Source organism: Brachionichthys hirsutus, chromosome 4 (genome assembly GCF_040956055.1).
Source record: "Brachionichthys hirsutus isolate HB-005 chromosome 4, CSIRO-AGI_Bhir_v1, whole genome shotgun sequence".
Classification (NCBI taxonomy): domain Eukaryota; kingdom Metazoa; phylum Chordata; class Actinopteri; order Lophiiformes; family Brachionichthyidae; genus Brachionichthys; species Brachionichthys hirsutus.
The window spans coordinates 12,408,543-12,424,721 of NC_090900.1; the positions used below are offsets into that span (position 1 = coordinate 12,408,543).

Consider the following 16,179-nt stretch of genomic DNA (forward strand, 5'->3'; position numbering starts at 1 on the left):
AATTGGAAAACAACCATCTGCTGTTTGTTGCCTTTCACTTCTGTTGTAACTTCTTACTTTCTGTTTTTCTTCCCTTTGTTTTTCTCACACCTCTCTCTCAGCTCTCCATCCTCTTTCTGCTCCTGTTAGAGTGGGGGATGTCTGTGTTTTAACACCTCTCAACCTCCTTATCGACTAGGTCTGTATTACTGTGGATTGGCATTTCCAAGCCTATTTGCTATTGTGCTGTCAAACCGACTGATATCACACCAACCATCAGTGACGGGTGTCGGCGATGCACACTGTGGCTCGCACCTGTTTCCGAGACATTCACAGATTAATTGCTCTGATCGACCGTCTCTGTGTGCGATACGGTTTCCCTGGTTCTGTGTGGATGGCTTTGGGAAGCTTGCATGAATTTGTGCCTGCGACAGTGTATCAGAATGCATTGTGGCTTTGTGCATGACTCTATCCAATGGCAGTGACCATCCCTCCATACCTGCTGTTAGAAACTCTTTCCTGTGTGTACTGTGTTGTTGAAATCCCTTCGTGGTATGTCGATAGTATTTCCATATTGCTGCCATTATGTTTCTATAAATCTGTATGCAATTGTACATGTGGCGCCAGGACTGTATTAATTATAGGAGAGACTCGAACTTGAAACTAAGAACATGAATGGCACCCATCAGAGCGTCCTCTCACGTCACTGCCACACTGTGCTTGGACTGTCTTGATGTACTCGTCCTTTGTGGTTTTCAGCTGAACTCATTTAGCGTGGAACTTAATCAGACAGACTCAACGCTATGGTGCATCACCAGTTGTCCAGTCATCCATCCTGATCGTTTCATTTTGATGTGTCATGTTGGCCTTTGGAACATGATGATAGTTTAAATGTTGTGTCTTGGCTGATAAATAAGGCTTGCGTATGACTTGAGGCATGCATCAGGCTGTTGATGTCATTCGCCCAGCCTGCGAGGTCAGGGTGTTTTTAATGACCTGGTGCCTCCTCCTCCTCCCCCTTCTCTTCCCTCCCTTCCTAACTTTGGAAGACCTGTACTTCTGCAACCAACACTGGTCATGGAGGACTATGATGTTCGCTCAGCCACCAGCATCCTGGCTTCAGTGAAAGAGCAGGAGACACGTTTTGAGCAGCTGACCAGAGCCCTCGAGGAGGAGCGTCGCAACGTCAACCTGCAGTTAGAGCGGGCCAATCTGCCTCCCAATCCCCCTACCAGCCAGCCGCTAGCATGGCAGCAGGTGGTGATGCAGGTAAATAACCCCCCCCACAGCATCACTATCATTTTCAACCACCAACGTGGGCTACCATGTGTTGTCCTCCATTTCTGAAACAACTCCTACTGTCTGAGTAGGCTCATTTCACCAGCATGTTTGCTCATTGTTTTTCATATTGTGCAACTTCCCAGTGATTTTGAGCACTCCCTCTCTCCGTCTGCACCCACAGTCCTCAGTGTCGTGCAACATTCTGCTCTGTGGTGGCTCATCTGTTAAAGCAAGCTGATCAGATTCAACCATTCATTCTGTCATCCTTTGCCCACTCTTTCTATGACACTGATTCTGATTGCCACCCAGTTTAATCTCTATTCACCCCCGCCGGTCTTTGATATTGTCTGGTGGTGTTGCTGATTGGATGTGGACTTTCGCCCAGCTCTGGCCAGCATAACAGTCCTCTTGTTGTCGCTCTTAGGTATGACTGCTTTTGTGAAGAACCTATTTTGATTCATATTTACACACGTTTTACTATCAGAAACCCAAAATCACAATTTGGAGAGGCAGCTCCTGCAGCACAAATCACCATATCACAGTAAAGGATCCAGTCTTGTGTATTATTGACAGCATCAGACTGTTTTACCTTCGTTTTACCTTCAGATAATTAGGAGTTATGAATGATGATGAGCACACACACACACACACACTTTCATGCACTCCTCAGGCTGCGTTATGGATTGAAACGGTTCATGGATCAGTAAGTCAAGCCACAGATTCGCAACCTCAAGGCCAGACTCAATGAGGCCGGATATGATTTAAAGTTGCGGTCAGGAGCGGATAAATGGACCAAATATGTTTAATGAAATCAGATGCAAGTGCATGTTTAATAAATGAGATAAACCACAGCTCTAGATGGCGCTCAGAGGTTCTCACCTCTTAACAGATTGAGCCTAAACACCGAAGGGCTGTTATCACGTTTGTCTTCCTTCATCAATTAGATCAGTGCTGTCAGCGTTTTAAAACAGGACCGCTAGAGAGAGAGCAGGCCCAGTGGGAACCAGATTAGCATGAGAAAAATTAGCTTCAGTTTTCAAAAGATTGGTAGTCGGTCTTCATATTTAACATATTTGAAATTCTGGAAAATTATGTCAGCACTTTAGAAGTGAGTTCACTGTCGCTAATGAGAGAGAGAGAGAGAGAGATTCCACTCAGCAGCTGAAAGGCCTTTCGAACAACAGTGAACGTTTTAGAATTTTGGCCTGTGAGCTTCCACTTTTGAAAGCTCTCACCTCCACTTCTTAATTATTGCATCTTTTCTCCTCATCCACGGTTGTCTGCTGTATTCCTATTGTCTCACTATAACGTAGGTTGAGTGTACGATTACTTTATGTGCACGTATGAATGAAAACTGTAATGTTACACACACACAGTGGTTGTTTCATCTGAAATGGATTGTGGAGGTTTAATCCATTTTTACCTCTGCCAAGGAGGTTATGTTTTTGACGGCATTTATTTGTTTGTGTGTCTGTTTGTTTTCAAGATCCATCAAACTGCTGGAACTTGATGGGAAAAAAAATCAGACACAATTTTGATACCATTAAATATTGAGAGTGATCCGGATGCCCGTCTGGATCCAAAGAAATCTGGATTTTCCCATTTAATTTCAATGGAGGCATTTAAAAAAAACCCAGACAGTCTGGTGAGTCGTTGCCTCATTGATGACGGCTAAATCCACTATTTCATGCCATGAGATTAGGTATGACCTCATATGCCACATTATGACATTTTACAGTGAGAAATACGAAATGAAAATGCCATAATGCCACGGAAGACGCCCATTTCCTTCTGATTGAACCTTTAAAGTTTATTATGACCTGGATTGACCGAGCATCTTCGCAAACTGAAAGTGGAAAACAAATCCTTGGTCTACCTCCTAATGGGGATCCGCACTGTACTTTTAATACTGGAGGTCCTTTCTGGTAGAATCATCCAGAAATATGTTGATAAAACGGATAGCTCACTACAAGATTTTTTTTATCATCATTTTGGCAAAAAGCACTGCCCTATTTTCCCAAACAATACTGATTTAACTCTGGTCCTATTTCACTTTAATATAAGACCACCAAATTCTGCCATAGAACAGAATCACGGCGTTTATGGGAGAAAGATACACAGACAGCTTTCCTGATGTGATTAGCCATAGAAACTCATTGACACGGACTCAAACACCTTTGAAACGGCATTCACCGCGGCCCCAACATGTGACCACTCACATGCTAAGAGCCTACCCTGCCATCATTTGGTATTGTCTTTGCATGTGATGATTGATTTTTGCCTGAAGGAGCGGAATCGCCCCAGGTCTGAAAGGTCAAGTGGTGCATGGTGACAGTTCTCTGTGTGGAGAGACTCAGACAGCACTCAAAGGAGAAGGTGACCTCATTTTGTAAAGACCAGACACCAGATTATATCCGCCTGCAGCCGCTGCCCAGCACGTACACAGATCCCATCTTGTGAGTGCATGCAATCACACGAAAAGTCAACCGGCCATCCTTCCTTGCGCTGTGGATACCATTAAGTGTTGGTGTTTGGTATTCAGAAAACATATTCCGTGGGTTTCTTGCATTGCAGGGGCATAACCCCTCCTCCCCACCCCCTGTGCAAATGTTGTGGGAAGTTTTCAAAAGCTTGTGAGCTTTAGAATGAGGGAACAGTGCAGCCTTTGATCTGTGCTGCTGTCTGTGGTGAAGATGTACAGACCCTGCGATGGCACTACAGCACTCATCCAACCTCCCTCCTCCCGCTTTCATCCCGACACCCCCACAGCTCTGTCTACAAACAATGGACACAAAGGAATGGGGGGTGCTATAGCGACAGACCATCTATCCCTACGCTGGCAGCACCCAGGAGCCCCTGTACCCCGTAAATCACCTGCCTAACAATGAGCCCTAGTTTACCCCCTACCCTCTTTAATCTTATCCTGCCTCCTTCCATCACCGTGCCATCAGGAACCGTCTCTCTTCCCATAAACAGCCTAATTGCCTTGCTGTGAAAGGGCCTCCTTGTTTATTCTAGTGTACCACACTGTTCCTGTAACCTCCTACACTCCCATCCTGTTATGTTGTAGTTTCATGGAGGAGCCTGCAGAAAATTAATATTGTTTTTCACATATTTTATTACCGGTAAACATAGGGAGAAACGAAAGAAAAATAGGCAGCTTATCAAAAAGAAAAGACATGACATTCCACACATTGAACAACTCCACATTTACATTATACAGTTGTGTACTCCAGGTCAGTTTTTCCAGTGTGACGTAGCTTGTCATTTCCTTTATCCACATATGTATCAACGGTACATCCGTATTTTTTTCCCCAGAACAAAGTTATCAACCTCCTACCCTGCAGGAGTCCAAAGTCAATCAACATTGATTTGTTTGAACAAACCACAAAGTCTTTTTGCGTAGAGCCCAACTCCAAAACGTTTTGTTTGTAGTTCCAACAATTCTCGACATGATCTGTCCCACTTTTAGCCAGTATTCTTTATTTTTAGGTCATTCCCAAACACAGTGAAAAAGAGTATCTTGTCCATCTACATATTTAATACATGTGTCTGGTCTATTAGGAGACCAGCTGTTCAACTTTGCAGGCGCTACATACGTCCGCATCAGCCATTTGTATTGTAATAATCTCATTCTTGTGTTAATAATTTGTTTCTGGGCTTTGAGGCACGTTTCGTTCCACACTTCCTCTCGTATAATCTCCCCAATATCAGAATTCCGTGCCTCTAATCTGTCAGTGAAGGACTCATCCTCACATGAGAGCAAAGCTGAATAGTACAAAGAAATGTGAAATCGTCCCCTTAAGATGTGAAAGTGTGCGATGTTCCAAATTAGAACGTGGAGGTTCTGAGTTAAAATATACGTATTTAACCTGCAAATAATTGAAAGAAATTTTTAAAACATCACATTTAAAGTAAAAAAGTAAAAAGAAATATTGGGAGGGGTGTTTTCACTTTGCCATAAGAAACACATAATCATAGGTAATTGTAATGTAAAGAATAACCCCACCCCCCTACCACAAATGTTACACCAATTCTTCACGGATTCCACCGGCGCTGGAGGTTGGTGAATTGATTCCCAGATAAGCTGCGTTCGCTGTTGCTCAGTGCCTCGATGACCTGTTGCTCTGTTGTTCTCTGTGGTCCAGTTCAACAGATTATGACATTGATGATGTCATACAAGGGTTCCCAGGAATGCCCTGGGATTTTCTGTACCCAGAAGAGGAGCTATAGTTTTTAGCAGTGTTTCTACAGCACGTCTGGTACTGTCACTCTGATGTTCCAGAAGCTGCGTCTGGATGCTGACCGCTGAAGGTGGCTTCCTAGGACCTGGTGCGATGACCAGCAATGCCTGGTTGGACTCAAACTGCAGGCGGTCCATCCGACCTCCGGTCACCGGAGATTTACTGTTTCATTCATGGTTGTAACAGAAGCCACTTCCAGGGTTGTGGCAGCCAATCAACATTGCACTTCAAAAAAGCACAACTTTAGTCTCTCTGAATGACTAAAATAGAATTTCAATCCAGTTTCAAGTCTGACAAAAGCATCAAATATTTAAGGATCAAAAACCACTCACTGCGGCATAAGTTCAATGCACAGAGCAGCTACGTTCTACCTTCTAGTTTATTCACCCCACTGCTGCATTAGGAGTGAAGTTTGAGGTGATGCCTATGAATCACATCATTAACTGCTCAAAGCGGGGGGGGGGGGGGTCCATTCTCTGTCTCCGCTTGAGTCAGGGCCGACACGGGAGGACATGAATTTTTACTCAGTGTTAGAGTTATGCATATTCTGACAGAAAAGCCTTTTGTACTGTGGGCTATTTATATTCCACTGGGGTGACTCAAACCGTCATTCTTCAGACCAGACCGGCAACTATCGGACTTAATGCCTGTCCTGGGGCACCTCCCCATCATTTAATCACAATCCATTAAACCATTATGTCCACTAAAAGCACTAGGAAGGGTTTGGGAATAATGCTTCCATCTCCTTCACTAGACATCCTCTACTTGTTCTTGCGTAGGTGAGCACAAAGGCCAAACCGTTGTGACGGGCAGTGACTCTGACTGGAAGTCTTGGGACGGCGCTGAAGGCTGCATTTACTGGAAGTCTAAACAAACTGTTGGGCTGGGCCCTTAAGTTCAGAGAGTAAAGTATATCACATGTGTTAAAAATGAAGCCTGTCTTCTTCTCAGGACCCCGGGGCCACCTGAGGAATGTGACCTCACCCTAAACAGTGTCCAGCAGGATAACCAAGCAAAGCTGACCCCTTCACCGAAAGACATAGTCATAGGATATCGTAGTGAGGCTGGAGGTGTTCTTCAAAGCCTTGATTTAATTATCCTCCTGAGTTCAACATACTGGCGTGACATTTTTACAGCGTGACTTACAAGCATGTAAACGAGGAACGGCGGCGTTGGCGAGTCTTGTTTCAGGAGGCTTACGGTGGTAAATTGACTTTTAATTGGACAGAGAATTCCTCAAGTCTGCAAATGTCTTGGTCGCATGAAGGAGGCAAAAGTTTCGTATCAATGCCACCCCCAGTGCGCTCTTTAATAAAGGTTACTACAATGTGAACATTCGGTGTCATTTCGGCTCCCCACTGTGCAAAGGGAACACTTTCTCTCATATCGTTGTTGCTTCACGAACACATCGAGATGGTCGTGGGATTTAGTTTTCATTAAGAAAATACGGGAAATTGGAATGTGTTTGGATACCAGATTTGCATCTACAATTCCTAGAAGGCTTAAACTCGGCAATCAAAGGCGCAGCGAACGATACCCCAGCTACAGCCTTTCAAAAAAGTCACCTTGTGAGACGACATTTAGACATTACAAACTAAATAGGAGGTGAATAAACTCGGAAGGGGCCGACGCAAGTCTCTGCCGAGTGCTTTACCAGAAAACAGTAAATGTCTCTGTTTACTGCTAAGGGAAGCACGTTTTCTTGCTATCTGAAAATTCTGGTTGTTGCATTGAACGTGGGGAAGCAACAGTCGTTCGCATGGTGATACACCAGCAGTCAGTCAGTCAGCCAGTCAGTCAGAACCACACATAGAGTATGCGGTCCATTCTACTTACTACAGAATAAGTTCTGGCAGTGCCTCATGGACACTTGACCGCTTGACAGACTATAAAAAGACTGAAAGTCACGGAGTGGGGAATTTGCAAACCTTTGGTGTTTTATGTCACAGGGTTACACACACTTTACCTAAAAGCAACGTCATGTGTCTATCGGTCTCTCTTTATTTGCTGAAGAAGGTGAGGTGAGGAACGGGGCTTGGTTTGTGAAACGTCCCTCTCAGAGTTAGCGAGTGTGATGCGTGCTGTGTGATAGTAATAGCACAGGAACGTGTGAAAGGACGAGCGCGACTCTTGACAGCCAGCCTTTCGTCTAAGCCCGACGTTGGGTGCCGAATGAGGGCATGCATTCCAAACGGGAACGTAATCTCGTCTGAAGCGGAACAATCTTTAGATGGATCACAGTTGCCAATTGAGCTGATCTTCAACCACTTCTGTGTTTTGGTTTCACTGAAACACAATACGATGATTGTCAGATTGTCCGAGATACGGCTGCGTCTATCGTAAGTCAAATTCACTTTAAGACGTTAGAAGAATGGATATTGGATCTTTTTTTTCTGTCAGCAGTATCAAACGGTGAATGGAAATTTGGTGTGGCCATTAAAAACTTGATTAAACTTTATACGTTTCACACATGTCCTTGAACAACCAAGAGAACCCACTCCAAATGCAAAGGATATATCCAGCTAAACTAGAGAACAACGATGATGATCTGAGTGTCAGGCCGATTCAGATTCTCTTGTTTGTCTCATTCAGAGCTCCAACCATACAATGAAAAGCCAAGAAAAGCCAGATTCAGCTGCAGTAGTACAAAAAAATCTGGCTATACACTAAGAGTATTGTCACACAAAAGCAGAAAATAGAACCTTTTGATGGAATGTGATTTAAATAGAGCTTTATTTCCCCAAATGAACGGGAAATTGCATTTTTTTTTTTGCCAGACGAAAGCCTCCAACAGATTGGACTGTAATCCTGCGCATTGCTGAGTGGCCATTTTTCAAGAGGAAAATAAAACATGATAAAACATGTCAGAGTCATTAGATAAGTGTTCTTCAAGCTGGGGCATTGTTAGAATGAGCAGCAGCCAGCTTGCAGCAGAGCACATCACCGTGGCCTCGTAGACTCACACACATCCATAAATACTTCATCAAGGTCCCGACACTGAGCAGAGAGACCTCCAGCAGCAAAGTCAGTGTTATCTGTAGAAACACTTTTTAAACACTCGTGCTTTGTGTTCAGTGGAATTCTTGGCTGAACTGAAACACCTCAGTATTAAACTGAAAAGTAAAGCAGTATTTCACAAGAAATGTATTCTTGGCAAATGCAGAAAAGCTTCTAATGCCGTTCTATTCAGAATTATTCAGTCGTTAATCTCTGCTTTGTATTTTCTTTTTTAAACTTCTGCACACGCTTCCCTTCAGTCCCTCCAGTCGAACTTTTCTATCTTTCTACCTCACTTTTTTCTTATCCTTTATGCATCTGGTATCTTTATTTCTACAGATGTAACTTCATTGGTGGTGTCTGGCTGTCAAAGCGCTCCTTGTTGCTTGACATTAACCTTTCTGCCATCTGTTTCACACTGTGCATGCTGACAGAATAAAGCTGGCTTCAAGAGCTTTGATTACAACTCCTGGATTACCCATACTCCTTGTGCATTTATTTTACACAGCTCAGGCAGGACTCCAGAGAATATATCTTTTTTCTTTCCCCTGACAATCTAGATGCGATGGAATTTTGGTATCTTGATGTTCCTTAAAACGATAATCCCAAGATTAAAATCTAAAACGGACACAGACAAATCCAACAAGTCTAGAAGAGTAATGTGCCTTCCCCCGTGAGCATTCCAAAGCACTTAATAGATTTTTTAAAGAGGGTTATGAGACTCTCTCGGTGCACAGTTGGGTCAAAGGCAATTTAATGTTGTAAATCACAAAAGATTTAAAATTTGAATTTACAAGAGTCCATTGGAGCAAAGGCCAGTTGGCTGATTTTGTATGTTGTTGAAAGTAAAGGAGATCTCAGTGCGCTGGGATACGGTCTCTCATTAAGAACAAATGGAGTAGCAACGTTCAGGGAGATGAAAGGCAAGGCTCGTGGAATGCAAAAGCTCAGCCATTTCTCCTCCATTTGGGATTTCTCCTTACTCTGTTTTTAGTCCAGTCATTATTTTTCTCTCCTCCCTGCGTCTAGCCATCTCTCTAAATTCTCTTTACCTAATCTGTGTTACTAGATTAACATTCCTTCCCAGTCTTGGTCACAGCCATTGATATTTGAATGTGAATTCTTTCACGTACATCCATCCCTTATATCAAGTGCAGTGAGTGGAAAGGGACAAAAGGAGCTGTGTGTGTGTGTGGGGGGGGGGGGGGGGGGGGGATGTGTGTGTAAGAATGTGCAGAGTATTGGGTGCTTTTGCCTCAATAGGGGCAACTTTTGTTTGTGTGAGAGCCCCCCTCCATCTACTCCTTTTTTCTCATCTCTGTATGTCTATGCCAAAAAGGGGAGGGTTGATAGGCTGACAGACAGATGCAGCTGGCGTGCATAGAGGGTGCTGGCCCCACCCTGCAAAGATGCCAGACATAGACCCAGTGGAGAGGGAGAGAGAGAGAAAGAGATGCTCCTCCAACCCACCTCATTCTTTTTACACACCTCCTCTGCCCCCCTTCCTCTCTGCCCTGGAGGTTTTTGTTCTGTTTCTGGTAAACTTTTTGCTGAGTGTGTTTTTGAATCCTTTCCTTGGATTCCTGTTTTGGCCGGGGGGGGGGGACCTGCGGGGGCCGTGGTTCCCTTTGCCCTTCACATTTCCCCATTCCACACATGCACACAGCATCCCTGCAAAGGAAAAGCAGGGTTCCCTTTTTCCACTGTCAAACATCACTGAGTCAACCAGAATTACACTGGATCTAGAGGGATTTTAACCTCCAAAATAAAAGCATCCTACTCCCACTTAAAGAGGCACTGTTCAACTCTTATGAAAAGTGTGGAGTGGCCAGCCATAAATTAACCTTAAGTCATTTTAACATTATTATGTAGGTAATGTTGTATGTATGTATGTATTAATGTATTGTGTAAAAAAGACACTTTTATTGGTGAAGCACCAATACAATTTAAAAGGAAATATGCACTCTCATATGTCTGCGGAGCTCCTGTATGATTAACGAGTGTATTTTAGACTGCAGTCTTGTAAGTCTGTCATGTGAGAAAAAGATAAAGGTGATTGTTTTACATTCAGTCTACGGTCTACACTAGTGTAATGAGCACTTACAGTGACCTGGTCCCTGTTCAGGGAATGTCACCTGTACAAGAGCTTGTTCTTCTACAGCTATGAACATGCGTCATGCATCGATTATTGGTGTGGCATCAATAAAGATGCTTTTAATTACAGCAGCATCACAGATATGTAAACAATATTGCAAAATCCACTGTTTGAGCACAATTAATGACGTTTTTTTTTTACTTCCTCTCAACAATCTTTGAACTGAAGAGAAGATGGCTGATAAAGGTATCTCTTATGGTCATCATTCATATTCATTTGTCCATTTGCCGGTCAAGTTCAATTTCCAGAATATAATTTAATGAAAAAAAAATATATTTTTAATCAAAACCTTTTACTCTTAGCAATCATTTATCAGATCCAGAATACTTTTATTGATCCCGGAGGGAAAGTCCGTGAATTACTGAAGTTTTGTCTCTAGCCATTATTTTTATTTTTGCTTGCCATATTTACAATTTGGATTTAAGCTTCTTTGCCAGTTGGTCTTCCTTACATTCCTTATTATTTTCTTATAGTTATCTACTTTCTTCAGAGAAATGCAGCCGTGTTGTGGACTTCTGAGACAGAGAGACTAACAATAAACCCAATATCTTATTAAAATAATAGTGTTCTTCAATTTGACATATTATCTGTGCTGGCACTGGTAAGCGCTGTTGCCTCACAGCAAGGACGTTGCGGGTTCGAATCCGACTTGTGGCCTTTCTGTGAGGAGTTTGCACATTCTCCCCGTGTCTGCGTGGGTTCTCTCCGGGTTCTCCGGCTTGTAGCGTAGGTGGATTGGTCATGCTAAATTGCCCGTAGGTGAGTGTGTGTGTGGCTGATTGTCTGTCTGTGTTGCCCTGCGATGAACTGGCGGCTTGTCCAGGGTGTACCCCGCCTTTTGCCCATTGACTGCTGAACAATATTCCCTCTAAGTTTCCATGCGTCTGAGCAAACACACTAACTCCCTGAGCAGTCCCTTGGACAACTTTGAGCAACATCATTTTAAACGCAATTTACATTTGAAAGCAAATCTCAAAGTGCACAATAGTATAAAAATAAATAACATAAAAACAAGTGGTAAAAATCTACAAATAAAACAGATAAAATCAACAAGCAAAGGATGTGTGTCCTGAGGTCCCGAGAGAGTCCTGGAACTCCGATTACAATGGCGTCTATTAGATGCGTAAGAACATGTGAATCTCATCATTGACTCGGGGAAATAGCACAGAATGAATTTTTACGTGTTTATGTTATTTTTAATTTAGGGTGGATTTTTTTATGTGCGCAACGTAGATTTTCGTATCAGCTGGGCGTAATTGCGCACGTGCGCACCTTAGAGGGAACGTTGCTGCTGAGATAGGCTCCAGCTTGTTCCGCGACCCGATAACGGACAAAACGGTTGGAAAATGAGTGAGGGATATTATCTGTCATTTTTTTTAACCAATGATGGTTTGTTTGGGATTTGTATTTATCTCGCTTTTATTTTGAAAGTCCTACGGCCACTCTTCCGTTCCGTGTCGTGCTTACTCTCTCCGACTGGACTCAGCTGAGTAGAGGATGGCTGCCTGCGTCTGAGCTGCTGCCTCTGCGCACACAGAGGGAAAACTCAACGCAAATACACTCGGCAGACGCCAGCAGGAGAAAGGAGAACTTTTCCGAGACAGTTGTCAGACGTACCTCAGGGAGGCTTTTATTTTTGGGGACCAGAAGTGGGATTTTGGACCATGCCTGCTGAAGTGAAACAGGTAAGTGTTACTCTTCCTGCCGGTCTCCTCTCCTCTCCGCTCCTCTCCTCTCCTCTCCTCTCCTCGTCTCCTCTCCTTTCCTCCCATCCTCTCCTCCCATCCTCTCCTCTCCCCCCATCTTCTCCTCAGCCTCTGTGACTGACACTGTGTTCTCCTCCTAATTGACTCCTAGTTGTATTGTTGCACATTTATCATTTTTATCTGCGTGTTTTCTGTTCGGCTTTGTTATATAAATATGAGTAGAGATTGATCGATGCCCTTCAGAGGATAACGCGTGTTTTGTGTGTGCGTAAGCGTATTGTGTGTGCGTAAGCGTAATGTGTGCGCGCGTACGGACGCGTAGCTTGTTTGCACGTGCATGTAACTGTACAGGCTGCTGCAAGTCATCAAATACAGTGATGAGTTCGACTACTTAGTGATAATTTAACATCGCAAGTCATAACCATGACGTGTGCGTGTGCGTGCGCGTGCGGGGTTATCTTGCAGTAATGCGGCTCCGTGACTTATGAGCGTCCTGACACACTGATGGGCTCAGACATGGCAGTGCCACCTATAGAATGACGGCTGTGATCGTGGGACAAACTGTGAAGTATTGAAAGTTTGTCCCTGGGCCTCGCCTGCAAGGCTCTGAATGAGCCCAGGCTCGGATTTACAGCCCACGGGCTGTGCTGCCAGTTGTGTGAGAGACATGGCATTACACCCTTTTGTCTTCCACTTGCACAGCTACCACAGGAATGTGCTTTTGTTCGCTCGTGTGAGGTTTCTCCTCGGTCTGCCCCGACCAGTATGTGACGTGCTTACGTTATTGGATGCGTTCCCTGCGTTTGAAGTGCATCCTACACCATCTCGATCTCCCAATTTTCCTGCTGAGCTTGGCAGCACACAGAATTCACAAGAACATGAAGACAGACATCCAAAGAGACAAAAATGTGTTTAAATAAGGCCAAGATTTCATCTCTTAAACAGGGACGAGAGGAGAGGAGTTACCAAACCCCTGTCGCTCTGATAATACGTTAACAGTGGCCTCTGTGGGAGGGGGGGGGGGGGGGGGGGCGTCTGCCAAAAAGCAAAACTCTAATTGTCTCATGCAGTTGCATTATTCCCATCCCTCTACTCCTACTACTTCTACTACTGTACTTTCTTCTTGTCCCCTGAGGGGTCGCCACAGCAAATCAACCTTCTCCTCTTCACCCTGTCCTTTGCATCGTCCTCCCCAACACCAGCCACTCTCATGTCCTCCCTCTTTACGTCCATGTATCTTCTCCTGGGTCGACCTCTAGCCCTGTTCCCTGGCAGTTCCGTCCTCAGCATCCTTCTACCGATATAGTCCCCGTCTCTCCTCTGGACATGTCCAAACCATCGAAGTCTGGTCTCCCTGACCTTGTCTCCAAAACGTCTAACCTTTACTGTCCCTCTTATTGTCTCATTTCTAATCCTGTCCAACCTGGTCACTCCCAAGGAGAACCTCAGCATCTTCATCTCCTCCACTTCAGCTCCGCCTCCTGTCTTTTCCTCAGAGCCACCATCTCCAAGCCCTCCATCATGGCTGGTCTCACCACTGACTGCGTTTACATGGATAAAATTTCATGGACCCTAAAAATATTGATCCGATTAGGATTGTTCATGCATCACACTTTCAATGGGAATAAATTATTTTGACAGGCGCAATTTTACCAAATTTACCGGAAATAGTAGTAGAATAAGTCATGGCGACTTCCGTAAACAAAACATGGCTCCGCCCTTTTCTGCTCGAAACGTCAGCGTTATTTTGTGCGTTTTCCCCGTTCGCGCTGTTACTTTCCTCCTTTAATATCTCCGGCAATATGTTTGTCTCAGATATTAACCGGTTCTGTCTTTCGCTTGCTCTGCTTCTACTAGCTTCAGGGAATAACAGAAGCGTGTATAGCTGACGTCAAAGACATGCGCAGTAAGGGCGGTTTGTACCGAAACATCGGAGGAAGTGTTTTCATGCGCCCTGATCAGATTATCAATCGGTATAAACCACCCCTCTCGATCGGAATAAAATCTTGATCGGATTGAGCTTGATCGGGAGCAAACAGGGGCCAAAGTTGCCCCTTGGAATCCTTAGTTGGATCATGAGGTTGGGATGAAAAGAGTGTCAACAGCCCGATATTCGGTCCTTTCCAAATGCATCCCCAAATAGGTCGCAGAGGTGCGGTGGATGGTTGACATGCTGAGGGCCAGGCCGGCACGGTGGCGTGACCTTTTCAACCCAGCTGGACATTCCTCCGCTGGGGAGCGCCTGCTTGCGCTTCGCTGCATGAGAGAGGGCGCCAGCATGCGTCCAGGTTATAAATGGATGGATTTGAGTTTCATTGTTGTTGTTTTGGTTGTCATTCTTCTCGCGTTTGCTCATTTATCTGTGTCGGCATGTTAAGAATAGTTTGGAACAGGATCTGAGTCGTCATTTGAGCCTCGTCAGCTGCCGCTTTTTCGTGTTCCTGTGTGTGTCCTTCAGTGTGTGCAATAATTTAAAATCGTTTTTTTACACTCAGAAGAATAGAGCTATCCAGAGGGGATGAAAGACGCCGCTCTGCCTTGATCTCATGTAAGCGAACGTAGTCATGCTGAAAAAAGAGTTTAGGCTCTGAATCAATGCGGCGGAAGTTAAATATTACTTTCACCTATAAACTACATTCGCAGCCAAGTCCTGCATTTAGTGGTGAAATCTGGCGTGACTTTTTGTTGTCATGAGGGTGAAACTAAACTTTCTGAATCATCCAGTCGTCATCCCCTTGCCAAGATCTATCAGAATCTGACTTTACTTCTTTGCTGCAGGACAGAAACAGAAGGGCCCATCTGAATAACAAAATAATCCATCAGTGAATCAGCCAGAGACTAAAGGAGGGCTCGTCTTCAGAGCACAGGCTGCAGCCCTGAGCGCCCACCTTCCCTCGCCGGGTCATGTCGGCTTTTCTTGCCGAAATTAAAAATCCATCTGGCTTCTTTTGATCTCTATTTTTTTTTTCCCCTAGCTGCTTTGTATGAAGGCTTGACGGCCCTTTGCATATTCTTTTCCATTCCCTTTCGCCGTTCTGCCCTTCTGTGCCTGCAGAAGATGATCAATATTTGCCGACATGTAGGGCAGAGGCATTGTGTGGAGAGTGGAGGTCATAGACGAATAACGCCAGTGACCGGAAACATGTCAGTGGTCAATAGCAGTAGAGTGCAAGGGGCAATTACTGGGGGGAGGGGGGGGGGGTGCAAGATGTGAGACAGGGGAATGGTGGAGGGGCATGAGTGCTGTTGTGTTTAGTAGGCGAGAGGGTCTGATCATATGCTGATAAGTGCTGCTGACTGCTGATACCAGATGGTCTTCCCGTCACACAGCCTGACCATGCTCTCCATGTTTCCCATTCCGATCCCATGATTGCTCTTATTGCATGACCCCCCCCCCACATAGCTTAACATGTAACAGTGTCTGCCAGCCCCACCAGCGTCCACCCAGGAGTCACCTTCCCATCTACTCCTTCATGGACCACCTGTGTTTGGTTTTAAGTAACTAAAATGCATATATCGTTCTCATTAGAGTGATCTATATTTGCATTTATTTCTGCCCGCTAATAGCAGATTCAATTAAACAGTGTCTGGCCGCTCAGGATTAGCTGCATTTCTCATATTTATATGACGACATTCATAAAAACATCCAACAAAGTGGCTTATTATTAAGGTTTAGGGTATATTTTACTTTTTTAATCTCCAGAAAAAGCAATTGTTCACCAAAGTGAGACAACTATTGTAAACAATTCACTGTTGAGAAATGAGCACATTATTTTCTTGATGTATCTTTGATTGTTTTGTTTGTACGAACCTCAAA

At 44.4% G+C, this 16,179-nt stretch overlaps 1 protein-coding gene across 1 annotated transcript in view; it reads left to right on the forward strand.

Annotated features, from left to right (window-relative positions):
• Nucleotides 1-1,056: 1,056 nt before the first annotated feature.
• arvcfb (ARVCF delta catenin family member b) overlaps nt 1,057-16,179 on the forward strand; it is a 95,244-nt gene continuing 80,121 nt past the window's right edge. The window contains exon 1 of the mRNA XM_068738850.1: nt 1,057-1,248. Within this exon, the coding sequence (XP_068594951.1) occupies nt 1,057-1,248 (192 nt within the window). The remainder of the gene's footprint in view (nt 1,249-16,179) is intronic.